This window comes from Pogona vitticeps, chromosome 1, assembly GCF_051106095.1.
Source record: "Pogona vitticeps strain Pit_001003342236 chromosome 1, PviZW2.1, whole genome shotgun sequence".
In the NCBI taxonomy this organism is placed as follows: Eukaryota; Metazoa; Chordata; class Lepidosauria; order Squamata; family Agamidae; genus Pogona; species Pogona vitticeps.
Window position 1 is genome coordinate 296026267 of NC_135783.1, and position 27467 is coordinate 296053733.

A 27467-nucleotide genomic window follows, 5' to 3' on the forward strand; every position below is an offset into this window, starting at 1 on the left:
ACCAACATGAATGTGACCAAACTCCAGAAGGCAGTGGAAGACAGGAGGGCCTGGCGTGCTCTGGTCCATGGGGTCATGAAGAATTGGGCATGACTTAACGACTAAACAACATCAGTGTACAAAAATCAGGATAAGAGGCAAAAGGAAGATCTTTTCCCTAGGCGTTATGTAAAGTACAATGACTGACATTATCCCCATCCCTCTTGCTTGATCTGCATTTGACTTTTAAAGTATAATACCACAGCCACAAAGCACAAGCTACACAGTACCGGTCACTTCTGCTAATGGTGTGAACAGTAGAGTTGTATCTACTTTGCAAGGTATCCATTTTGTCAGGGAAGCAGCCAGAAAACCACCTCCAAGTAGCTGCAAACTCTAGCTGGACCTGGGAGAACCTCATTCCACTGGGCATCATGGTGGCAGTCTCTATTGTTAAAAAAAATGGGAACAGGTAATATGTGATTTATATGATTCTCCCTTGGCGTCCCAGAAGAAAGCAGAAATGTCAGAATGGAACTCTAGACATCCCCCCTCCAGTACGCAAAGTTACAAAAATATATAAATTTTAGACTCTGCTATAAAAAACAAAGATAGTCCACACACACAAAAATATTTGTTTAATTGGAAACCATACATCAAACTGCACTTTTGATACTGTAGTGCAGAACTGTAAAACCAGAGTCTCTAAAGTCATCTTACTGTTCCAAATTAAGGTAAGTCCTTTTTTTTCCAAAAAGAAAATGAAACAAATGTAAAGGAATCAGGTCTCAAGATTCAGTTTGCACTCACAGTTTCTGTTCAGTACATCATTATGTATCTTTCTTGACTGCTGATCTACAAGGGCCATTTTTCTTGTCTGTACTCTGCCGCTAATACAGACGCAGGATGTGTAGCTCTGGTACACATTATTCTGCAACCAAATCATAATTTGGGGGGCCACAAATAAAGCACTAGAAGTCTACCACTGCTCCAGGAACAGACCTCAAACAGCTTTCAACTGGAGTAGAGTACCTCCCAACTGACTAATATGGCCATTTTGTAGCATGAAGGAATTAAGTTTAGAGGGGGAAACAAGGTAATTATGGAAACTACCTTAACAGTCTCTAGATCAAACCATCTCCTGCTTTTTCAATGAGCAGTTGGATTAACTTTAAGTACAAATAGCTGTGTGATGCTACTGCACATAAATCATGAAGATGCTTCCAAATCATGAGTTATTCTTCTTTAAGACTTCAGAAGCATAAGAGAGGGTTAAATGGCTGCATCTAATTTGCCCCCTTGCTTTCTTGTACAGAAAACACACTTCATTAGTTATAGGATGTCATTTGCCTATCACTCAGCTCAATGTGACTATAAAACCCACAGTATCAACACTCAAAGAATTTTTTTTCCAAAGAGTAAAATTTACAATAGCCACATCAGGTAGCTAGTTGAACAAACATCACACATCACAGAAGAATAGTAAGATTTACTTGAACAGAACCTTGTAAGGGTACACTATACTCAGTCTCATTGTAAAGAAGCTGATTAGATTTTTATACAACATAGCCCTGGCAATTTAAAACAGACCCAGTGGAGGGTGGAATGGAGAGTTGGAGACGCAGCTTTTCACAAACAGGCTGCATGGGTTTTTAACTTCTTTTCTGAGGAAGACTTCTCAGAATCAGTGTCTTCAAACTCTGCTCTGTGCCTTTTCTGCCGCCCATGGATTTGAGACCCATCACTGTCTGCAGGATGCAGCTCAGCAACATCCTCTTTCATGTTTGTGCTGTGACTGGGAGAGTCTGTAGCAGTCAGGCTGCATTCCTTGTGCAGGGATGTGCATGTCTGCCCAAGGCTGCCACTATCGGCATTTAAGTGTAATTGTCTTCCTTGGGCAAAAGCCTCCTGCTCTCCAAGACTTTGTCCATTATTAAGGTGGGAAGCGCGAGAGTGTAAACGGCCATTATTGTGGTTTACACAGGAATTGTCCATGTTCCTGTCCTCACCATCATCCGTTGGGGTTCTAGAGCAATTTCCAGATCCACTACAGTTGGCAGCAGTAGAAAATGAATCCTTAGAAACAGCCAAAGGCTTGTGGCTAGATGCTGCTTGACAACTCTGGCTATTTTTTTGTTCAATGAATCCTGTAGATGGATTGCATGGCTCTTCAATGCAACTACCTCGTTCTTTGCAAATGGCTTTTCCATTTAACTTCTTAGTATCAAAAGAATGGTCTACAGACCCACTGCCTCCATTATCTAGGGCTATGCTTTCCTGATCCTCTAGCTGTCGCTGATTTTCACAATCATGATCCTGACCATTTTTAGAGCTTTCTGCTGAACTCTGTTCCTTTACAATATCTTTACTATGGTTTTCATTTGAAGAATCCTGGCTACCTTGAGCTTTTCTGCTAGTGCCTGGTTTCCCCTCATTTTCACCACCCCCATGAGAGGATTCCCCATCTTTACTAGCAGCATAAGACATGTAAGAATAATGAAGCCATCTGAAAGCTTTGTAGATCTTTCTGTCTACAGATTCACTTTCTGAGCAAGGAGAGTTCTTCTCTTTACGGACCTCTGTATTTGCAGAATTCCTCTCAGGTGATGAAGCTGGAGAAGGAGAAAGATCATCTACTTTGATCTGGGGGTAATCATAGATATCTTCTCCTATGTAGGTGCTTGTGTTTTCTGTGTTCACATTAGTCCTTTCTTCCTTTTGTGGTTTCTGCCTTCGCCTCAGTGCATTGCGCTGCCGGGTGGAGGCACGCCGTTCATTCAGTTCCTCCTCTTCCTCTGTGCTGCTGCTGCTGCTGCTGCTGCTACTACTACTACTACTACTGGAGCTGCTTGAGTCATTCTCTTCAGGACTTGGGGACCTTGGCCTTGGGAAAAGATCTGCATCCAGCTCAGTCTCACAGGTATTTTCATCAGAATCCGACTCATTAGAAAGGGCTAGAAGACGCTTATCTTGATATCTCCTAAGTGCTGACAGCCGTTGCTGGCGAGATGTTGCAGCTTCTCTGGCTGGTGGAGATTCAGTGGATCTCAAGGTTCCCAAGTTATAGGCTGGCTCATCAGATTCTTCTGTCATGTGAGGTGGAGAGTGACGTAGAGAGGTGGAGGACTCAGATTCACTATAACCTGAGCGCTCACTTACTCCAGCATGGAGTTGTAGAATAGTGCTTTCACTGAGATCACTATCAGAATCAGAACTCCATCCCTCGATCTCACGTCGGACCAAGGAGTCAAAGAAGGCCATCATTCGTGGATCTTCTTGGACTGACTGGTTGGCATAATCATGGGACAGACCACTGCCACTGTTCAGCACAAGACTTATGTATTCTTCATGTGTGTACAGACAACGGGAGTCGCCCTCAATTTTACCATCAAGATCTCCTGTGCAACCAGGCTGTCGGTATGGACTCCAGATCTGCAAAGGAAAGGAGAAAATACTGTGTCATATATGTTCCACATACCAGCTGAAATCCTGGTGCTCAGCACAGTACGTTACAACTAGAATAGGCTAACTGAATTAGTGGAACTTACAGGAGTCAGCTCACCAGATCTCCACTGATTCAATAGGCCTACTCCAGTTGTGACTTATTACTCTAAGCAACAGGATTTCACCAACTGTTGTCAGGAAGCAATGTATCTGTATCAAAATTATAGGGTGGGGGTGGGGGGGAAATCCCTTTGCAATAACCTCAATATAGCTGATCTCAAAGGACAATTCTCTTTACTCAGTTCCACAGATGTATTCCATTTAAGATGAAAAAGTTTTCCCCAGCCGAACCAGAGGAATCACATCTTGTAAACTGTCTTCCACTTTAAAGAATGTCTAGAATTGTAACACAGAGTTTTTATGTAACAGAAGTTAACTTGGTGTGGTGATGAGGAGGCCGCTTAAATATCTGGTTGCCTTTTATATTAAAGATTGAGCCCAGAGGTAGGCAAGGTCTGAGAACTTTGAGACCAAATTCAAACTCCAGCTTTCAGTAAGGGGCGATGCCAGCTGGTAACTGTCTTTTTTTATATAGGAAAAAGTCAAGCAGCAAGTGCCTGGACAGGCATTTACGGGGAGTCTTGGGGAACTGGATTCGAAACACTGATCCTCGGCCCCTGTGGGGAACAACATAGGCTGCCTCGAAGTTTCAAACTGGGAGTGGTTCCTCAAGGGCTCTGTGGTAGTCCCAGGGACTACAAAATGCTTGAAGTGGCCACACTTTGCCCGCTCCTCCTCTAGGCATTAACAAAGGCTCTTCTTCCTCAGAAAAATAAGGATACTAATACAATAAACGTGTCATGATATTTTAGCAAACTACCTATTTCACTCCCTCAACTGCTCTGCATGCTTCTTTTGGCAAGTGGAACACATGGCTAAATTTGCATAAATGTATACAGAGTCACATACATGCATATAAAACATCACAGCTATTGAACCTTATGCTCTTCACCTCCCGCTTGCATAGTCATTTATTTATTTTATTTATTTATTAAATTTATATGCCGCCCCTCTAGACCAGGTCTACTCGGGGCGGCTTACAGCATAAAATAAGACAATATAAAATATAGATAATCATAAAAATACAATTGGTATATTAGTTAATACAATTAATTTAGGAAAGGATTGCCAAAAGGATAAGATGGGAAAAATAAAAATAAAAGACTTAGCTGACTGGAGGGAAGGCCTGCTTAAATAACCAAGTTTTGAACTGTCTTTTAAAAACACCCAGCGAGGGTGCTAGCCGAATTTCTGTAGGAAGGGCGTTCCATAGCCGAGGGGCCGCCGCTGAGAAGGCCCGGTTTCTAGTTTTTTCCTTCCGAGCCTCTCTCGGCGTCAGATCCCTCAGCCGTCCCTGCTGGTGATGACGGGTGATTCGGGTAGATCTGGGTGGAAGAAGACGATCTGCCAAATATTGAGGTCATGTCTATGAAAAGGGATGGATTGTACATTCATAGACATCTAAATCACACACTATGGCAGGCTCCCCCTCCTCTAAGCCATCTAGCTAGTGGCTAACGTGTCACCTAGGGTTCTGAGGAGAAGCTGGACAGACTCCCATTCAAAGCAAAGGCTACTGGCCACTATGTGTGTGCATAACCCACAGCCAGCCAGGAAGAAATACCTCCATTAACTCTCCACGAGATCAAAACTGTGCCCTCAGCAAATGAACTGGGCCCATTATTTAAAAGAGAAATAAAAGACAACGTCATTAAAACATATATTGAAAGAATCCAATGAGAAGACTTTTCCCTCTCTTTCCTTTTTCTGTTTGTCTCATTTTGCCCGTTGCTGCCTATCAACGTCTTGTTTTTATGACTGCCATTTTCAGATGCCTGAATCTGAAAATCAGTCAACAGATTAAACAGTGCTGGAGCAGTCATTTTATTTTGCTCTTTCTCCTGCAAGGCAACTATGGGGCAGTCTGAATGTGTAAAGAAAAATTGTTTTGGAGAAAGGTCTGCCATCAGTCTTGCCCTGAGACAGGTAGTGACTTGGGAATTCTCTTTCACACACAGGCCTGGAGAGAAGGGGCTGCTGAGTAAGCTGTCCCATGCAGAAAAACCCAACTCTCTCCTGCTTGCATTCCCCTAGCACAGGGGTGTCCAACCTTTCACCTTCCCTGGGCCACATTAGAAGATGAAAATTTAGTTTGGGCAGCACATAAAATAACAGTAACGATACCTGATCATCCAAAAAAAGAAAAAAACACCCATAGAAATCATAGTTAACATATTAAATTCATTTGGAAATGAAGTTCTGCCCTAGCAGAAAAGTTCAGAGATGTGGCAGGTATTCAGTGTTAGTCATTCTTTATTCAGCACAATAACTGAGGCTACTGAGCAAAGCTGCTACTTCATCACAAGAATCCAAGACTCAGGAACATTTGAAGGATGCATTCATTTTTAATGACAGATGAATCAAAATCCTGTAAGGCAAAATTAAAGTAGACCAATTTGAATCAAGGGAACTTACAGAGGAATTGACTCACCCAGTCTTCACTGATTCAATGGCCCTGCTCTAGTGGCAACTTACTATGCAGTGTAACAGGATTTGAGCTATAAAGAGACGAAGTTTTCTAGCACTCATGATTTTGCAGGGAAGCTTGGATTGTTAGATCACTATGTAAGTCCAGGATGAGACTGACAAACAACATTGTCTTCTACGGCAACCATTCCAATCCTAGTGTGCACATAACCACTCTTCAAATCTGAATTTTAGTAGCAGAATAAATAATACAAAAATTAATGAAGCCCCATAAGGGGCAAATGTTTACAATTATCTCTAATTTGTCTCCAATTCCTCTTATATTAAGGAGGCAGGCAGCGATCTCAGAGGAAGTTGTACTCTAGCACAGTCATTCTCATGGGGGGGGCATATGGCAGATTTGAAGGGGGGTCAGAGACTGGAAACACACTGCTTTATACACCAGTATATAATATTCCATTCTTGGGGAAAGTACTAGGGTGCGTTGTGGTCTCTCAGCTCCAGAGGTTCTTGGATAAGATGAATTATTTAGATCCATTTCAAACTGGTATCAGGCTCAGCTATAGGACAGAGACTGCTTTGGTCACCTTGGTGGATGATGTACACCGGGAATTGGATAGGGGGTCTGTGTCCCTGTTGGTTTTGCCTGACCTCTCAGTGGCTCTTGATACTCTTGACCACAGTATCCTCCTGACCTGTCTCTCTGGAATGGGACTGGGGATACTATTTTATGTTGGCTCCAGTCCTTCCTGGAGGAGAGAACTCAGAAGGTGGTATGGGGGGGTGTTCCTGTTCAACACCCTGGCCACTGACCTGTGGGGCCCCTCAGGGTTCTGTTTTTTCTTCTATGTTATTTAACATTTACATGAAACTGCTGGGAGAGACTATCCAGAGTTTTGGGGTGCTGTATTACCAGTATACTGATGTTGCGTGATTCTACCTCTCCTTGCCACCTAAATCTGAGGAAGCGGTTTTGGCTCTAAATCAGTGATTAGTATCAATTATGAACTGGATGAGGGTGAATAAAAGAGAGGTTACTTATCTGTAACCATAGTTCTTCTAGTGGACCTCTGAATTCACACAAGTGGGTTGTTCTGCACCTGCGCAGGACGTTTTGGAATTTTCTAGAGCTTAAAAGAGATTTGACAATAAGACATCCCCCCGTAGAGCGCATACTCCACCCTCCAAACTTCCCCTCAGTTCCGTCCAAAAGTCTGCCACTGTCAAAGTAGGAGTGTATATAAAAGACAACATGATGGACAGAGGGAAGGAAGGGAGGGATGTGTGAATTCACAGAGATCCACTAGAAGAACTATGGTTACAGCTAAATAACCTCTCTTTCTTCTTTGTGGCCTCTGTGAATATACACAAGTGGGTGACCGACATGCTCACTTACCGGATGGTGGGACATTATAGTAGCAGTGATGTCAAAATCGAGGCGATAATGCTTGACAAATGTCGATGGATTGGACCAGGTTGCTGCTTGGCAGATGTTTTGTAGTTCTATTTCATGATGGAGAGCAGTGGATGTTGACAGCGCTTTGGTGGAATGGGCCTTTAAATGTTCAGGAGGTGTTTTACCTGAAAGTCATATGCCAATGATATAGTCTGTACTATCCAGCACGAGATGGTTTGTGGTGATGCTGGAGCACCCCTGTGAGGACCTTGGAAGCATACAAATAGTCTTGGGGACTTCCTGAATGCATTTGTCCTGTTGCTGTAAAAGGCCAAAGCACTTCAGATGTCCAGCATATGGAGCATGTGCTCAATGGATGTAGAAGGAGATGGTAAAATCAAAGGTTGATTCAAATGAAATTCAGAGACAATTTTGGGATGAAATGGTACATCCAAATACATAGTAACCTCGTATGGATGAAATTGTAGGTATGGTGGGTCTGATCTAAGAGCTGCTAATTCACTAGCTCGCTTGGCAGATGTTATCACCATGAGAAAAGCTGTCTTCAGGGACAACAATTTTTATTACATGTAGCCATTGGTTTGAAAGGTGGCTTAGTGAGAGAATTTAGAACTAATTGTAATGACCATTGAGGTACAATTTGTTGTCTTGGGGGTTGAATATTTTGAAGACCTCTGAGAAATCTTTTTTAAAGTCAGGTGTGAAAAAAGTTTTGCTGATTGTGAATGAGAAGGTTAATGAGCTACGATAGCCGATATATAAACTTTCAGTGTTGAGTTTGATAGTCCTAAATCAAAGAGGTGGAGAATGAAGATAAGCATTGTCTTAAGAGAGACTGATGTTGCAATTAAGTTTTGTGATTTTGTAAATGCCCTGAACGATTTCCATTTATTTTCATAGAGTCCTTGTGTAGATGGCTTTCGAGCTCGGTCTACTATGCTTCGGAAGGCAGGAGTATCCTCCAGGCCATCAGATTCAGAGACTGGATCTCGGGATGGAAGATTGCTCCATTGTTCTGAGATAGGAGGTTGGGTATTGACGGTAGGTGAAATATGTCCATTGCCATCGACCTCAGATGGGTGAACCACGGTTGTCGTGGCCACCATGGAGCAATGATTATGGCATCTGCTCTTCAAATGATTGATCTTTGGATCAGAGGGATTGGAGAGAACATATATAGTAGTTCTCCTGTTCAGTCTATCATGAAAGCATCACCCAGTGATTTGGGGTCGAATGCCGGCTTGGGAGCCATATCTTTGACACTTCGTGTTGTGTTTTGATGCAAAGAGGTCTATGGTTGGGTGTCCCCATCGATAACAAATGGAAGACATGATCATCTAAAGTCCATTCGTGTGTTCGTGTGGGCAGTCAGCTTAGTTAATCTGCTATGTAATTTTCTTCTGTAGAAATGTGAATAGCCCGGGGAAAATGTGGTGGAGATAACACCATTCCCATAGATCCATGGTAAGGTATAGAATTTATTTATTTATTTATTATTTAATTTATATCCTGCCTATCTGGTCTTGTGAATGTGTGTCTCCCTGTTTGTTTATGTAGTACATAGCATGGTGTTGTCTGTGATGAGCTGTACTGCTTGTCCTTCGATACATGGTAAGAAGGCTCGAAAGGCTTTTATTATCACTAACAGTTTGAGATGATTTATATGTAATAACCTTTCTTTCTTTGTCCACAGGCCGTGTATTTCCAGTTCTTGACAGTGGGCTCCCCATCCCGAAGGGCTGGCATCGGTGGTGACCTCTATCGACAACTGCAGAGGCTTGAATGGTCTGCCCACTGCTAGATGTGGAAGGAATGTCCACCAGGTAAGTTGACTTGCAAGTTCTGGTGTCACAGTGAGGCGTTTCGACTGCTGGTCTGTCATGGGGTCGAATAGTGACAGGAACCATGCTTGCAACGATCTCATCTTGAGCCTTGCATGTTGAATGACCACTGTGGTAGATGCCATGAACCCGAGTAGATGTTGGGCTTTATGTGCCGATACCAATGTCATAGGTTGGAATGAACTGATGGCTTGTTCTAATTTGGTGATCCTTTCTAAAGGTAAGAATGCTCTTGCCTGCAGGGAATCGAAGTAAGGACCAATATAGCTGGTCATCTGTGATGGTTCGAGGTGAGATTTGGTGTAATTCACCTTGTGTCCCAAGTTGTGTAGGGTGTCCAAGGTTATTTCTGTAGCTCTTACTGCATCTTGGTATGAGGAAGCTACGATTAATCAGTCATCGATATAGGGGAAAGTGGTTACTCCTTGGAGTCGGAGATAGGCTGCAATCGGTGCCATACATTTTGTAAATGTCCTTGGTGCTGTGGATAGTCCGAAGGGAAGGGAGCAAAACTGGTATGATATGCCGTCAAATCTGAATCAAGGAAATTTTTGATTTAGTGGGTGAATCAATATGTGAAAATAAGCATCTTGTAAGTCAATAAACATGAACCAGTCTCCCTGTGAAAGAAGGGGAATAATGGTATTGAGAGTTAACATACGGAATTTTCAAAGTCGAATAAATTTGTTAAGCTTCCTTAAATCGAGGATGTGGTGAACTCCTCCATCCTTTTTAGGGACTGTAAAGTATCTTGAATAGAATCTGTCATGAGAGGATGATGAAGGGACTATAAGTATGGCTTGTTTTTGTAGAAGAGATTACACTTCTTCTTGAAGAACTAAAGAAAAGGGGATAGTCCTGATAATACTGGATGGTGAGGTTTTGAAAAATTCGATAAAGTAACCTCTTTGAATTATGGATAAAACCCATTTGTTTCCATACAAAGTTGTGAAGTCTTGTATGAAATGTTGATGGTAAAAGATTATGGATATTGCTTACCCTTTCTTTGTTGCTTCCGAAAGGGCTGTCTTCCGCTTTGTGATTGTTGGTTTCAAAATGGTTGAGAGGTCGAAGTCGATGTCGTAGGGTAGGGTCTGTCATAAGGTTGTGGTTGATATGAACAAAAAGGTTGTTGGTATGGATAGTGCTGTTGTTGGTAGTATGGCTGTTTTCGGTATGGTGTTCTCTGGTATCGATAAAGCTGTTGTGGTGTGTAAGATTTTGCAGTCTTTCTTAATTTATGTATATTTTTCATGAGCTCATCTGTTTTGAACTGAAAAGTCCAGTAGCATCAAACTGGAGATCCTCTATTCTTTTTGTGTTGTCTAAAATGTTAGATGATCTAAGCCATGTGTGCTTTCTGAGTGCGATGGAAGTGGCCATTGCTTTGGATGCTGCATCAGCTGTCTGTCGTGCAGCTACTCTTTGTTGCTTTGCAAGTGTTGATGCTTCTGTGTAAGCGTTGACTAATCCTGTTCTGGTGGTTTCTAATGTGGTTTGGAGTGTGGATCTTCAGCTGTAAGTTCGAATCCACACGGCAGAGTGAGCGCCCGTCGCTTGTCCCAGCTCCCGCCAACCTAGCGGTTCGAAAGCATGCAAATGCAAGTAGATTAATAGGGACCAACTCGGTGGGAAGGTAACAGCGTTCCGTGTCTAAGTCGCACTGGCCATGTGACCACGGAAGATTGTTTTCGGACAAAACGATGGCTCTATGGCTTGGAAACGGGGATGAGCACCGCCCCCTAGAGTCGAACACGACTGGACAAAAATTGTCAAGGGGAACCTTTACCTTTACCTTGGAGTGTGGATAAGACTTTATCTCATAGATGTCTCTGATAAGCCCCTGCGGCTGCTTGATAATTAGCGACCCATATTAGAAAGGAGGCAAGAGAATAAAGCTTTCCTCCTAGGATATCAATTTTACGTCCTCCTTTGTTGGTTGGTGCTACTGAAGATTTGTTACGAGCTCTGTATTGAGTAGATTTGAAGACTGAATTAGGCGTTGGATGTTTCAGAAGAAATACAGTGGTGCCTCGCTTAACGGGTGCCCCGTTTAACGAGGAATTCACTTAACGAAGAAGATTTTGCGATCGCTTTTGCGATCGCATAACGTTTCCTATGGGGAAAAATCGCTTTGCGATTTTTCCTCATAGGCTCCATTTCCGCCAGCTGACTGGAGGGGCTTCTTCCAAATCTCCCGCCAGTCAGCTGGGGGAAAAAGTCAGCGGGCGTTCGGCAGGAGGGGAAAGGAGCCTTCCTTTCCCCCCCTGGCCGATCGCCGGCACAGACGCCCCTGCACGCTCGGCAGGAGGGGAAAGGAGCCTTCCTTTCCCCTCCTGGCCGATCGCCAGCACAGACGCCCCTGCACGCTCGGCAGGAGGGGAAAGGAGCCTTCCTTTCTCCTCCTGGCCGATCACCGGCCAGAGAAGCCCCTGCGCGCTCGGCAGGAGGGGAAAGGAGCCTTCCTTTCCCCTCCTGGCCGATCGCCGGCACAGACGCCCCTGCACGCTCGGCAGGAGGGGAAAGGAGCCTTCCTTTCTCCTCCTGGCCGATTGCCGGCCAGAGAAGCCCCTGCGCGCTCGGCAGGAGGGGAAAGGAGCCTTCCTTTCCCCTCCTGGCTGATCACCGGCACAGACGCCCCTGCGCGCTTGGCAGAAGGGGAAAGGAGCCTTCCTTTCCCCTCCTGGCTGATCGCCGGCACAGACGCCCCTGCGCGCTCGGCAGGAGAGGAAAGGAGCCTTCCTTTCCCCTCCTGGCCGATCGCCGGCACAGACGCCCCTGCGCGCTCGGCAGGAGGGGAAAGGAGGCTTCTTTTCCCCTCCTGGCCGATCGCGATCACCGGCCAGAAGGGCGTTCGGCAGGAGGGGAAAGGAGCCTTCCTTTCCCCTCCTGGCCGATCGCCGGCACAGAAGCCCCTGCGCGCTCGGCAGGAGGGGAAAGGAGGCTTCTTTTCCCCTCCTGGCCGATCACGATCGCCGGCCAGAAGGGCGTTCGGCAGGAGGGGAAAGGAGCCTTCCTTTCCCCTCCTGGCCGATCGCCGGCACAGACGCCCCTGCACGCTCGGCAGGAGGGGAAAGGAGGCCGGCTGAAGAAGCAGGGGTGAGCTGGGGAGGAGGGCGTGGGAGCCTTCCCCCGCCCTCCTGCCCTAGCGCCGGCCCCATTTTCGGCCAGCGGCCAGCTGATCGGCGGCCGCAGCCATTTTCGCGCCCTGCCCTCGCTTACCGAGGGCGCGAAAATGGCTGCCATTATGAGAAAACATCGCTTTACGGTGAGTGTAGAAGCCATTGGAACGCATTAAACGATGTTTAATGCGTTCCAATGGCATTTTCCTATCTGTATAGCGATGTTTTCTCATAGCGATGGTTAATCCGGAATGGATTAACGTCGCTATGCGGGGCACCACTGTACTGCACTGGGTCCATGAGTGTTCTAATGATTTTCCACTGTGTGTGGAATCTGGAGGGATGATGGACGTCTATCCCATGAGTCCTTCACCAGTTGAAACATGGCTGGTATTAGATTTAAGCTCAGTGGGGGAGCTTTATCCTGGTCCAGGCTGTGAAAAAACTAAGTCTTTTTCTTGGGTTGGTGGTTCTTGGATGTCTAATTCTAATATCTTGTCCATTCTAAGGATTAATTGGGAATATGATGTGAAATCTTCTGAAGGTGAGGAAGGCTGATTCTCTCCAATATCTGATGTAGGGGTAGGGAGGCTGGTATGTGATTCTCTGAATCCAGTGGAGTCTTGATGTCGAAGAAATAGATGGTGAACGTTGTAATCTAGATATCAATGTTATTGGTATTGATTCTCTTGATTACTGGATTGATTTCAATTGAGTTTCAGTGCCGGTAAGTAAGGATGGACCTGCATAGGTTGTGGATATTTGTAAAGAAGGTTGTTTTGATTGCTTTGTTCTTTTACTCGGTATCAGTGTTTCTGATATTGAAGTAGGTCTTTTAAGGACAGACTTTGATGATGGATGAGTCTGTGTTTGAATTGAATGTGATGAGCGATGACGCTGAGTTAGAGGAGATGGTGATCTCGACATTTGAACGCCATGGTGGTGAGGCATATTGTACTCTTGGTTCGTCGTAGCACATAGTGTCAGGGTACATCCCTGGGTAATACGGGTCATAGTATTGCTGCCCGTGATGACAGAAAGGTGTTGGAAAAAACTGATGGTGTTCCAGGTAATAATATGTCTGTTCATGTTGAGGGGCATATTGAGGTGGAGAGATATGCCGTCTCTTTCCTTTGTGTTTACACAGAGAGTGTCGGGAAGATTCTGATCCCAAAGCTTGCACACTTAACGCCCGCCCTGATAAACAAGGGCTAGAAAGGGCCAAGGCCTGGCTGGAATGGATCTTAGCCTGTGAATGGCCTGTGCTAGGCGAAAGGCTAGCTATTGATAGTGCAGCTTGTGCTGAAGTTAAGTTATGCTCTTCTCTATCAAATGTTGAAATGGGAACTTCTCTTGATGATTCCTCTAAGATTGGTGAAGGAGGAATAGGCTGTAGTGGTTCTATATTTGTCGATTTTGATCTTTTTTTAGTTTTTGATAATTTGTCTTTGTCTTTTTTTTTTAGTGCCTTCGGCGTCCGTGTCTTCGAAATGGGCTTCAAGCTCAATTTCGAAGGACCTTTAGAAGATTCTTTTTGCCATGCTGGGGTTGGTGTCAGGCTCGAGTGAGCCATTGGGGCTCGATATTGATTGAGCTGGTTGTGAACATGTTGACTCTTTTGGTGAGGTAAGTATTTCCATAGTTGGGCCAAGACACGTATCCCACAGATGTGATCTTAATCACTGTAACCTTTGTTTTATTGCAGGTTTTGTTAGCTTTTTGCATTCAGGGCACAATTATGTTTGGTGTTCCTCCCCCAAGCAAAATAAGCATGCCCGTCAGTAAGCAGAATTTTCCTCTGGCAAAGAACGCACCGTTTAAACAGTCCCCGAGGGACCATAAAAATGGGAGAGAAGGGAAATCGTCGTTGTGGGGAAAGGGGGGGGGGGAAATGCGGGAAGATGAAAAAAGTTGTATGCAGGGAGAAAAATAGACGATAAACACAGGGGGATGTAAAATAATAATAATACAAGAATCTGAGGTAATTTAGAAAGTAATCGTATATTTAAGAAAACTAATACTCACTATTCACACTTTAGGTGTTCCAGTACGTCCTACCAACGCGGCAGGAAAAAAAGGAACTGAGGGGAAGTTTGTAGGGCTGAGCATGCGCTCCACTTGGGGATGTCTTATTGTCAAATCTTTTTCGTACTGTTCAGCTGCAGAACCCACTTGTGTGCATTCGCAGAGGCCACAAAGAACTGAAACTTAATCCAGACACAGTAGAGGTGGTTCTGATCAATTGAAACGCAGATCAAGGAATAGGGATGCAGCTTATACTGGATGGGGTTACATGCCCCCTGAAAACACATGTGTGCAACTTGGGGGTGCTCCTGCATTCATCTCTGAGCCTGGATGCCCAGGTTTTGGTGGTGGACAGGAATGCATTTACATAATTAACACTAGTACAACAGTTATGTCCGTTTCTGGAGAGATCTGATCTGGCTACTGTGACACACACCTTAGTTACTTCTCAGCTGGATTCGTGTAACACGCTCCATGTTGGGCTGCCAATGGAAAATGTCAGGAAACTTAAGTGGATCCAAAATGAAGCAGCCAGATTGCTGACTGGGGCTGGTCACAGGGATCACATAACCCTCCTGTTACAGCAGCTCCACTGGTTGCCAATCTGTTTCCTGGCACAATCCAAATTGCTGGTTTAATCTATAAAGCCATAAATGGCCTGGGTCCAAGCTATCTGAAGACATTATGAGCTGGCTTGGATGTTAAGATCATCAGGAGAGGCCTTTCTCTTGGTGCCACCACCTTCACAAGTGCATCTGATAGAAACACAGGAGCGAGCCTTCACTGTTGCTGCTTCTAGATTTTGGAACACCCTCCCACGGAAAACCAGACTAGCCCCATATTTGCTGTCCTTCTAAAAGCAAATACTTTTCTCTTCAGGCAAAATGGCTACGTGAATGACTGGCTACATGAATAAATTTCAGATGGATTATTAGACATTGTTGCTCTGACTGGATTTTTAGTACTACTTGTGTTTATCTTCAGAATGGTATTTGTATGTTCCTTTTTATTATTTGCATACTTATTGTTTTAGCTTTAATATTATCTTTTAATGATATAAGATGCCTCTTTATACTCATTGTTTCCAGCTATAAATATTGTCTTTCAATGATGTAATTTGCCTTGGGTTCTTTTTAAGGAGAAAGAAGGGGTAAAAATATTTAAAATAAATAAATAAATAAAACACATTATAAGGTTTATTCTGTGACTGATTTGGGCTATATTTCTTTCATATTGTGTTTATGGCCATAACCCCAAAAGAGATTGAGAATGGCTACTCTAGAGTATTCTGCATGTTATTCATATAAACTGAAGCAAAATATTGGTACTGATGTGTATAATTAGGGGTGCCCTATATTAGATTATCCTATGAAAGCATAGATACTAACCCATATCTATAACTCTCCATAGCCACTCAGCAGCTGAGTATCCTTTGCAGCTATCTGTATTGTTAGCTAGTAATTCAATATGATGTGCATACAGGCTGCTGTTGATAACATCCACATTGACACTTATCTCATCAATTCAATTAGCAAATTCTTCACTATATATGGTCTTTGGGTATAAAATTTAAAAGCAACCGTCTTGTGGTCTCCACAGCTCTATGTCCTTTGTCACCTTATCTTCAATGTTCACTGCAGCTTTTTCTTTCCATTAGATATTACCAATTACACAACTCTTTCTTGAACAAAGATCTGTTTACCAACAGCTTGCTGTGTTAAACTTTGTCAACAGCTTTTAGTCAATTAAGCAAGTGAACGAATCCACTTTCATGGCACAGCATTTCTCCCACATTACATATATACAGAATTGTGGTTCCTCAGTTCTCAGTCATATTTTGATGGATATCTTCTGCCTCTTCTATGCACTTGTCATAAATTTTGCTATGTATTGATTTAAAGAAGATTTTAAGTAAATACCTCATGAAATACCGATTTTCTGCTTCGGGAACCGATCATCGCAAAGCGACGATTTTTGCACAACTGATCGGCGGTTTCAAAATGGCCGCCGGGTAAAAAACATGGCCGCCCGCTGTTTTCTGGGATGGATTCCTCGCTGCACGGGCAGGAAAAATGGCTGCGCTATGGAGGATCTTCACTGGACAGTAAGTTTTAAGCCCATAGGAATGCATTGAGTTTTAATGCGTTTCTATGGGTTTTTAAATATCGCATGACGACGTTTTCATTCGACAGCAATTTTCGCTGAACGAATTAATGTCGTCATGCGAGGCACCACTGTACATTTTCCAAACTTCCTTTCAACTTCCTTGGAAAATACTTTTTTTTAACAAGCTGTAATGGAAATACTGATGGAATAAATATTTTTCAATACCTATTCCAAATGTTTAGCATATTTTTGAGAAAAGTATTTTTAATCTTCTTTCCAATACTGTCATTATTTTGCTCAAAAAGAATATTCTCCAAATCCTCATTAACCTGAAATTCCAACTTTGACCATATTAATTTATTAGACTGCATTGAAATTTCTACACGGACACGCACAAAACCTTATATTAGGTAAACCTAACCATCCTAGATTTTGAAATTTACACCAACACTTTTTATTTATCCTTGCTCTTTTGTCGCCATTACAAAATTTATTAATTATAGTTTGCCAGTCTTTTCACTCTTACTCTAATAACTTTATTAGCATAATCATAAATAAATAGTAATCTTAGGTAATATCTTCATGTCACATACTGCTACCATGCAAAACTATTCTATCCTTCTCAACTCCTCTGACTTCTTAAACTTCTTGTTTCAATTTATAAAAAGGTTTTTTAAAACATGTTTTTTAAAATATTTATACTTAAACACTAAATGCATTTGCATCTTTTAACATTAAATTTTCTCCTGATCATTTCTTCTTCTTTATCATAATTAAAATAGCATCGTCTCTGATTTGTCAATTTGTCTTTAAATTCATCACCTCAAATTCTTTCCAATGTGATTTTAACCCAAAGGGAGATGTTTGGAAGGCAATCAAAGGTCAAAGAAACAACTGAAAGACAGGTTTTCTTTGAAGAGACTTGCTTTAAAGAATGAAGTGACAGTCCTCCAAAAAGGGACATTTTGCCATGTATGTCTAGGGAATTAGCTTTCATATTTAAGGCATATTTAAAGCAGGTGTGTTTGTCCGAGTCCTGATTGGTTTCAGGAAACATTCTCTCAGGATTTCTGAGACCAGGCTCCTGACCACAAGTATTCAAAGGGGAAACCAGCTCCAGGTCTGTGGCAACTGAACTTTTGACCTTCTCAATCAGGACCCAAATAGCTGACTCTCAGAGGAGGCCCCTCGGCTGTGGAATACCCTTCCAACTGAAATTCAGCTGGCACCCTCACTGGGTGTTTTCAAAAGCCAGCAAAAACTTGGCTATTTAAACAGGCCTTCCCTCCAGTCAATTAAGTGATTTCTATCCCTAGTTTTTTCTTTTTCTTTCTCCTTATGGTAGACCATCTTGGCAATGTTTTGGTAGGTAATCAATTACTCAAATTGTAGTTATAATTGTAAATAACTGAAAAATTTTATGATTTTATATATGTATATATTGCCGTGTTTTAATTGTAAGCCGCCCTGAGTAGACATTGTCTAGAGGGGCGGGGTAAAAATCCAATAAATAAAATAAAATAAAATAAATATTTTAAAAGATTTTTTTAAAAAGAATTGGGAATAAATCATTTCATGCTCACTTCTTTAAGCTGTGACATTTCTTTTTAGTTTTTAAAAAAGGTTTTGTTTTATTTGTTTTGCTTTGTCTCCTAGGGATGATTTTATATGATGTTAGCAGAGCTTTGGTGCCTATTCAAAAAACTCCAGGTTATGAATGTGGGATACTGTGCTTTTGTGCCCGCACTGCCAAAAAAGGATGCCAAACTTTACATAAAGGGCAGCCTGAATGTTTACAACACCAATGGCAGCAATCAAGATGGTCTATAGCTTCTGTTCACTACCATTCACACTTTTTGCAAAACAGTACACAAAACCATTGTCCTGGCTGTTTTTTGATAAGTGTGAAAAACAGATATGACAAGATACTGTTGTTGCTGCCCAGGGTGAGATGGGATTGAAAGGTTATCTAATGCCTCAAAGCTGCTCATGCTTTCTGGTTAAGCTTTTCCACCCAAAATGGAAGTCCTTTTCCAGGAGTTTGGTTAATTAACTGCCAGCTAAACTTGGTATACTTTTGCTCACCAAAGAGGCCAAACCTCTGCATAATATATAACTCAATGAACATGAAATACAAAAACCAATATTTTTGTTAGCCATTACACAGATGGTAGGTTGTACTACAATGAGAACTAAAATGGGCTTGCAAAAATAGGTACATTTTCAACATGTGTCTAAAGCTATACATTTCTGGAGAACACCGTGCTAAATAGTGTACACTCGAAATGACTGCAGAGCAGATCTCAGGACCATGTGACATTATCAGGAACTCTTTTGTACTCAACGGGGACAGCATCACCCTTGCCAGCCATATGTGATCACAGAGCAGGAGTTCAAGGACTGACAATCTAAACTTGAGACATTGCACGGTAATTACCAAAGTGCATCAGAACCAGGAAAGAAAAATAGAAACTATAATAAAGCAATTATATACAGAAGAGTTTCTTCCTTGTATTTAGTATCATATTTATGAATTAGAAAACATGACCATGTTCTAAGAGGCCCACAGGCTGTGACCCCACAGGAATTCTCTTTTTCAGAGCCAAGCAGGCAGTACAGTCTTTAAAAAGTTGCAGAGATTCCTGAAGGACATTTAAATAATCCAACCTTTTAGCCCACAAGCAGAAATAAAGACACAACAAAAACAACCCAGGGGACACTTAGTTAATCCAACAGACGAAATACGGTTACACAGGAAGGATTCAGGGCATGATTGGTCACTAGAAGCAAAGTTACCAAAAGGCTTAAACGGGATCAATCAACTTCAACACACAGAGACAAAACCCTCTTTGGCAGTAACTTGTAGGCAGCCTGCAAATGTCTAGGCAGACTTCTGGAAAGTGAAATGTAAGATTTCCAATGATATACAACACACTTTTATTGTAAAATCCCCATTTGCAATGCTGTGACAGATGTTCCTTTTTAAATACGCAAATATATCTAAAGAAAAGAAAACAGCACCAAACGAAAGAAGGGTCCAGAGATACAGTCTAGAGTTTTAGTAGGGTCTTGGCAAATGATTCAAAAAACTGAAAACAGGCAGGCCTTTGGTTGTGCTGACCAGCCATGAACCCTAGCTGGCAAATGGCAGAAGACCAGCTCTTGGCTCAATTAATTCCATTCAGTCAATTTCCCTTTGAATATGCAATGTTTATGCCTATCAAAGTGACTACAATTAGTGCCATGTTCTCTAAACTGACAAAGTTCTTCAGTAAATCTTTGCAACCCAAACTGGATTAGAATTAATTTCTGTTGATCCTACTTGGTACATGCATCAATGGATATAAGACTAGCGCTCAAATACTCAGCTCAGTGTGTGAGAGCCAGGGTGGTGCAATGGCCGTGGGCTGGGAAGGGTGAGATTTAAGTTGCTGTCAATCCATGAAGTTCAATAGCCGATCTTAGTGAACTCTGTCCTTCATACTTGAATGCTTAGTTCACAGAATCATTTAGATATAAATTAGACTTCTGGTCCAAAAATTGTGAGTATGAAGAACAGAAACCTGTCTTAAGCCAATGTAAGAATAGACGTGCTTTAGGTCTTTGCAGCCTCCAAAGTTAATTACGTTTCAACGCAGTCAATAAATGTTTATCAAGGAATGGTAATTTATAATGGTGGCCCTGCATGAGGATTTGGAGACACTGAGGGCAGTTTCACACACTACCGATTAGTCAGACCAGGAGAGGTCATATATACATCTGCTTGCCTCCATCTGTCATATTTTGATGCTATTTTAATTCCTAGGAACGGAGGGAACTGAGACCTACATGAGGTACACATGCAGTTATGGCAGGGAGCTGCAACAAAGAGCATGCAGGACGTGAACGTTGGTGCAGGCATTTTACCGACTCTGTTTATAAAGGAAAGCAACTGAAAAGGTCTCCTATTGCAATAGCAAGTTCGCAATTGTGCAGTACATACAGAAATATTCTGTATACCTTAAGCGGCCACTTGCGAACTGGTACTTTAGTATCATGACAGCAGAATGGCCTTTGCAGTAAAGTACAGCAAACTCTTTTGCCTGTGGAGGGCATTTCCCCTCAATTAATCTTACATGCATTCATTATTTTAAAGCACCCAGAGAAATACAAATTCTGGCTTAAATTCAGTAGTAAATTGTAACTAGGTCTATTAAATTAGTGGGAGCTTGGTAAGTCAACCCTCCATAAGTTTCGCTGAGTCAATGGGCCTACTTTAGTGGTGACATACTGTTAGATTTCAGCCGCTGTGTCATACAGTGGCTGAAATTTGTACACAAATCATGGTAACCTAGCTCCTCCTCTCAGAAAAATTCCTGTGGACATCTTTGCTTCTGCTTGCTTCTCTGCTGGTCATGGTCATATTTTATTAAGAAAAATAGAAGAAAAATGCATGCAGGCCATGAGCGGTCTCTCAGGGTCTCATCTAATTAATCTTCACTAGACTGGATAAATGTTTGTGTCTTAAACTGCAATGATACTTAAAGCATACTCTTGGAATGTTGTTTATATGTCAGACGGGTGCCCTAACTTGTGCACATTCTCCAATTATTGGAATCTGTCAATATAATTGCAGCTCCTATTCTTCCACAGTTAGAGGAGCCAGCAGAATCTGCTGGATAGTTCAGTAGTTTAGGCATCTGGCTGGGGAGCCAGAAGTTGGAAGTTTAATTCCCCACTTGTGCCTCTTTGACAGGGGCTGGACTTGATGATCCATACTGTACAGGGTTCCTTCCAGTTCTGCAGTTCTGAGATTAAGATAAAGATAGGAACTCTACTTAGGAATATACATCACAGAGAATGATCAAGAAAAAGGTTTTTCTCGGTAAGACAAGAATACATGGAGACTCAAAAAAATCAGGAAAGGAAAAAACATTTTTGACAAACCTAGAAAAGCTCACCTTTATAATCTTTTCCACACCTGAAGAGCAGATCATGTAGGTGTGGGGATTAAATCGGACCTGGTTCACAATGGAACGATGACCTTTCAGGACCATAAAAGCACCATTAACTACCCTGCCAATCCCACCTGGAAAAACAAGAGGACGGCAGAATTGGAACGTGTACCATGTATTAGTTTTACTACACAGATACTGGACAACTTACGTTTCTACATAGAAGGATGATTTTCAATTGAGCTGCTGGATAGCTCAGTGCCTTTGGTCTCTGGTTGTGGAGCCATAGCTTGGGAGTTCAATTTCCCACTGTGCCTCCTTGAAAGGAACTGGACTCAATGATCCATAGGGTTCATTCCAGCTCTGCAGTTCCAAGATTATTATTATATGATTCCTTCTGCCCACCCAACATCTGAAAGACCCAGCTTTATAAAACAGATATCTTGAAATCTCACCTATGATATACTGGTGGTCCAAAAAGGTATCATCCATACAAGTGTTTGGATTTTGCACATAGGCCCTATGACTACATTTCTTTACTGTATATAAATCAACAGAGAGATGGGTACTATAAGCTCAACTCTCCTCCAAACTTTTTGCAACATGAAATGATCAACTGTATGCTCCACACTACATTTCACCTCTTGGGTGGTGGCCTCACTCTGCCAATTAGAAGCAGTGCTCAACCAAGATACCACAGAGGGAGGAGAGAGAAGAATTATACTATATCACATTTTTGTGAAGCATCTATTTCCTAGGTAGTATTCTGCAGTAAAATGTGAGATTCAGAAGTTAAGCATCTAAAAAAAAGTGGCCTGAAATCCATTAAAATGTATGTCAAATAAAGCCTGTCTTTAAGGTGACACAAGAATTTTGTTGTTATTGTGACAGACAATACCTCCCCACTGCTGACGTTTGAAGAGTTATATGAAAGATGATGTATTTTTTTAAATTTCCTATAGTACAAAACAAATAACAGCAATCTAATTCTGTAGACTCTACATGATCACTCACCTGCTTCAGGATCTGGAGGAATTCTCCACATGTATAAATTAAAGTCATCAGAGCCAGAAAGGATGTACTGTTAGAAAGGAAAATGCTGAAATGTTATAAGAGAATCACTATTTTGAAAAATTACAATAAGCTGATTATATGATACAACACAATGCGCGCATCTTTAAATTCTTACTAAAAACCATATTATCAGGCTATCAAGACCAGGGATTAATGATATTGTGTGTGTGAGTGTGTGATGCTATTTTATAATCAACTAGCTACAATTCTGTGTACATTTGCTTGCAGAACCAACAGAAATGAGTGGGACTTTTCAATAAACGTAAAAAAAGAGACTGATCTATAAAACCCACATTTCCTCTTTTTTTCTCCAAAGGATAGATCCACCTTTAGGTTTGTGGAACTGGGGTAAAAGTAGAGTTTCCTGCTGTCTCGTTCATCTGAAATGCTTTCCACAAGCCCTCAGAATTACTATAGAGAAGGTTGAGGGAGGAGTTGTATCTTTTCTGAGTAGAGTCCTTACATCTATGGAAGGCAGATCCTGGATGGAATCCTTTGCCAGGCACTTTTTAATCTCTCTTTTCTTCTCAAGGTACTTTTTACATACTACAAGTTGCATGTAAGAAATCAATCAGATAAACTACCATGGTGCTCATGAGAGGGGACCACAGATCAGTACAAGAGCTTCCACTTTGTACACTGAGGATCTTAGATCCAATCCTTAGTATTTCCAGGTATGGCTAGGAAAGGCCCATAATTGAAATCATGGAGAGCTGTTGCTACTGTTGAGAATACACAGCTGGATGAATCAATGGTCTACTAATTCAGTACTAGCTAAATACATTTTACAGAGTGAGTATATGCAATCTCACACTTGCATTTTTGAAACTCATTATATATTCTAAAAAATGTATGGGCATGGTTCTTGAATAGGAGTGTTTCATTAATATTAATAAAAATATTACTGCCCCAAGTAAGTGCTTGGATTGTCTGTAAAGTTGACCAGACCTGCCTAGAATATTCAGAATGTACACTTAGTGTTGGCTTGATTCTCCTGCAAAACAACAGAATGACTTGTAAGACCTAGTTCTACTACTTGAGGAATTCTGACCGTTAAAATGCCTGACTACTACAATGTTTACTTGGAACAAACAACTACTGTATTTTTGAAGAAAATTCACAAAGAACAGTATGTAAGTACAGAATGCATTAATTTTACATTTTTTAAAGCTATGATGTATCCAGTATACATCATGCGTATTTTTTTAAACTATGATGTATGCAGTGTTCACACTCACTGCCTGAAAGGTTATTAAGTCCTTGAATCAATAATTTTGAAAGCTTACTGAAGCACATTACTAGTCTGTTTAGCTGAACAAATAAAACACAACATTTACAGATTAAAAAGACTCAAAATACAGAGGACCCCTGAAAATGGCTCTGAAGGGACACACACACAAAAATTCATTTACAACAATTAATGGCTCTCCAGCCTTTTCTACAGCCTATACCCCAATAAGCTGCTCTTCAGGTTTGTGGCAAGCAGCACAAGATAGGAAGGGACGAGGTAAAAATTGAGCCAGTATCTTTTTTTACCCTTAATTGGAAGAACTAGTAACTAAATTGATTACACTGTATAAATGACAAAGTAAGCAACCATTTTCTTAAGGAATTTACAAATATTTGTCTGTATTTAGTGTCTATGCTTTCCTACAACCACACAATGCCTAAAAATTTAGTGAGTGAACTCACTAAAAGCAAAAATCAGATCTGCAGCCTTAGTTGCTTTACCCATCTTGGATGTGTTGTCTTGTACTTCAGGAACTTTTCATCCCCAGACATTCACAAAACAAGGTACTCAGGCATTCTACGCTAACTAGTACTATCAGAATAAATGTACAGATAAGTGATGTTCTCTGATGTAGCTTTTTACAGAGACGTACTTACAAGGGAATATGCTTTTTCTCCCATATCTATATGAACAAACCATATACTGTACTAAGAATGGCTTTGGGAAATTATTGTCAGTTGAATCCCCTCTGGCCTGCATTACCCCCCCCCCCAAAAAGATCTTGCTTTGGAAACTTGCTTGGGGGTTGATGTGAATGCAGACTGAACAATTATCTTATAACTAAAAAGGATTTTGTATAAACAAGTACTGCCAGTCAAATCCAGCAGATGTTATGCCAGTGGTGAAGTTGGTAGATTTCGTCATACTGCCTGCACTGTTGTAAGTTAATATAATTGAACATAGAGATGTACAATACAAGCTGTTTGAGAGCTGCCTAATGTAAGCAATACAAGGGTATAATCAATAGGATGAGTAAAAGCACAGAATGTGCTTCTTCAAAATTTTGAAAACTGAAAGGAATTAAGTAGGAATTTGCACACATGTATTGTCAAGCTGCTTCAGAACTGTCTGATGTATGCAAATACAAAGTACATTCCTAATCCAAAATTACTTGCTGTTGTTGGTACATGCTGTCAAGTTGCCTCTGATTTATGGCTACTGTATGGATGAGGGTCTCCAAAATGTCCTGTCCTCAACAGCCCTGCTCAGTTCTTACACACCCAGGCTTGTGAGTCAATCCATCTCATATTTGGTTTTCCTCTTTTACTGCTGCTTTCACCTTTTCCTATCATTATTGTATTTTCTAGTGAGTCTAGCCTTTTCATGATGCCCAAAGTATGACAGCCCCAGTTATTTTTATTTCCAGAGAAAGATCAGACTGTACTTGGATTCACTTGTTAGTCTTTACATTGGCCCAGGATATCCACAAAGCTCTCTTCCAGTACCATACTGTATTTCAAATGAATCAAATTTTCTCCTATCAGTCTTCTTCACTGTTGAGCTTTCATACCGATACATAGTAACGGGAATACAATAGATGATCTTGGTCTTGGTCTCCTGTAACACATCCTTATACTTAATGATCTTTTGTAAATCCTTCATTACTGCTCTTCCACATTTCAGTCCTCTTCTGATTGCTTGACTGAGCCAAGGTGTACAAAATTTAACAATTTAAATGTCTTCAGTGTCAACATTAAAGCCATACAATTCTTTGATAGTCATAATTTTTGTCTTAACATTCAGCTTCAGTCCTGATTTTGCATCTTCTTCTTTCACATTCATCAAACGTTGTTTCAAGTCACTGCTACTTTTTTGCCAGTAAGTTAGTGTCATCAACATATCGTAAACTACTGATGTTTCCGGAGTTGTGACTGTTAGTCTGTGCTAACATTTGAACAAGAAACACAAAACAAACAAACAAAAGACATATTTTTGAAATACTGGCATTTCTTTGATCAATTTTCATTAGTCTTTCATCTGAGACTAGTCTAACTTTTCATATACAGTATTCTGTGTACAAGCTGAAAAGATAAAACACTACCTTGTCTAACACTTTAGCTTACGGGAAAACACTCCTGTGTTTGCCCATACTCTGTCCTAACATGAGCATCTTGTCCACAACACAGGGTACACATCAGGTGCTGAGGCATATCTATTACTTTCTGAACGATCTGCAGCTTCTCATGATCAACACAGTCATATGATTTGCTATAGTCCATAAAGCATAGACTTACATTCTTCTGAAATTCTTTGGTGCACTCTGGTAGTCAGCAAATATTTGCAATTCAGTTAGAACATCAAGCATTCTTACTTCATATACTATAAGGTAAAAGCCTTTGTTGTTAATACCTTGAACATTACTTTGATTGTGTGGGAGATTGAAGCAATAGCCCTATAGTTACCACACTCCTAGCATCTCCTTTCTCAGAACTAGAATGTAGATTGACTGTTTCAAGTCTGTTGGCCATTATTTTGTTTTCTATTATTTGTTGTCATAGTCTTATTAGGATTTAGACAAATTCGGCCTCTGCAGCTTGAAGCAGTTTTATTGGTATTCCATCCACCCCTGGTGATGTGATACTTCCAGGTGCATTCAGAGCAGTGTTCACTTCAATTTCTAAAACTGAGTTATTCATCATAGCATTCCTCTTCAAAGGAATCTGTCATCCTTTTATCTCTTCTGTATAGGTCAGCATATTGTTTCCACTTTTTCTATATTTTATCCTGGTCAGATAGTGTGTTTTCCCTTTGGTCTTTCAGAATTTCAAACCTAGGTCTAAATTTCCTTTTTATTTTCTTGGATCTTCTGGCAGAGATTTCTTTATTTTTTCTGTTTCATTGTTCTTTTCTATTTCTTTGCACTGGTCTTTGTAACAGTTCTCTTCATCTCTTGATAATAGGAGATGACTGCTGACAGGAAAATTTTCTACCAAGCAATGCAGAACAATGTTATGAACAGAGTAGCTAGGAAGTAAGTAGAGCTTTTCCTTTCTAGACCTGAAGAAGCATCAAGTAAAATACAGTATAAAGGAAATTCCCATGAGATTCGTGGCCTAAAAATGCATTAGAACAGTGCTTCATATTCTGACAGACCCACTATGCTTTTCTACTCCTACTCTAAATGTTAAAGTACAATGTTTAAACATAAACCTAACAAGTTTTTAAAACACTGTAAGTTGTTCTATGAGCAAAAGATGTTAAGTCATCAACTCCATCTGTGATTAGTTGAGAACAACCAAGAAGGGAGGGGAGAAAAGGCACCCAGATGACAAGTTGCTGATTCAGAAGCTTGCCTTACAAGGAAGAAAATTCCCAGGCATGATTAACAGCTCCTGCAAAAAACATCAATCTAAGCATTCTAAACATGCCTCAAATGTTTAGAATAAGCTGTCTTCAGGCAGCTGCCTATAGAAGCTTCTTGACACGTTCTTCTTTCCTCTCTATTCCCTCCCTCCTATATTTATTCTTTAAAAGAGGGTATTAAAGGCAAGTCTGTGAGTTGGAATAAGATCAGCAGTTACTACTCTGGTTTTAGAGCAGTGGTTTTGTACATTCTGGAATTCAGCCACCTTCAGGAATCAATTCTTCTTAACCGCTGCCTGCACAAAATTTTCACTGTCTTAGAGCTTTTTTATTTTCCTTAGTTTTTGCTGAATGCAAAGTAATGAGGAAGAAATTGAAAGCCTA

At 41.3% G+C, this 27467-nt stretch overlaps 1 protein-coding gene across 1 annotated transcript in view; it reads right to left on the reverse strand.

Annotated features, from left to right (window-relative positions):
* Positions 1-602: 602 nt before the first annotated feature.
* DCAF5 (DDB1 and CUL4 associated factor 5) overlaps positions 603-27467 on the reverse strand; it is a 66263-nt gene continuing 39398 nt past the window's right edge. The window contains exons 7-9 of the mRNA XM_020788492.3: positions 22430-22496; positions 21422-21549; positions 603-3411 (exon numbers count right to left, since the gene is read on the reverse strand). Of these exons, the coding sequence (XP_020644151.3) occupies positions 1609-3411; positions 21422-21549; positions 22430-22496 (1998 nt within the window). The 3' untranslated portion in view covers positions 603-1608. The remainder of the gene's footprint in view (positions 3412-21421; positions 21550-22429; positions 22497-27467) is intronic.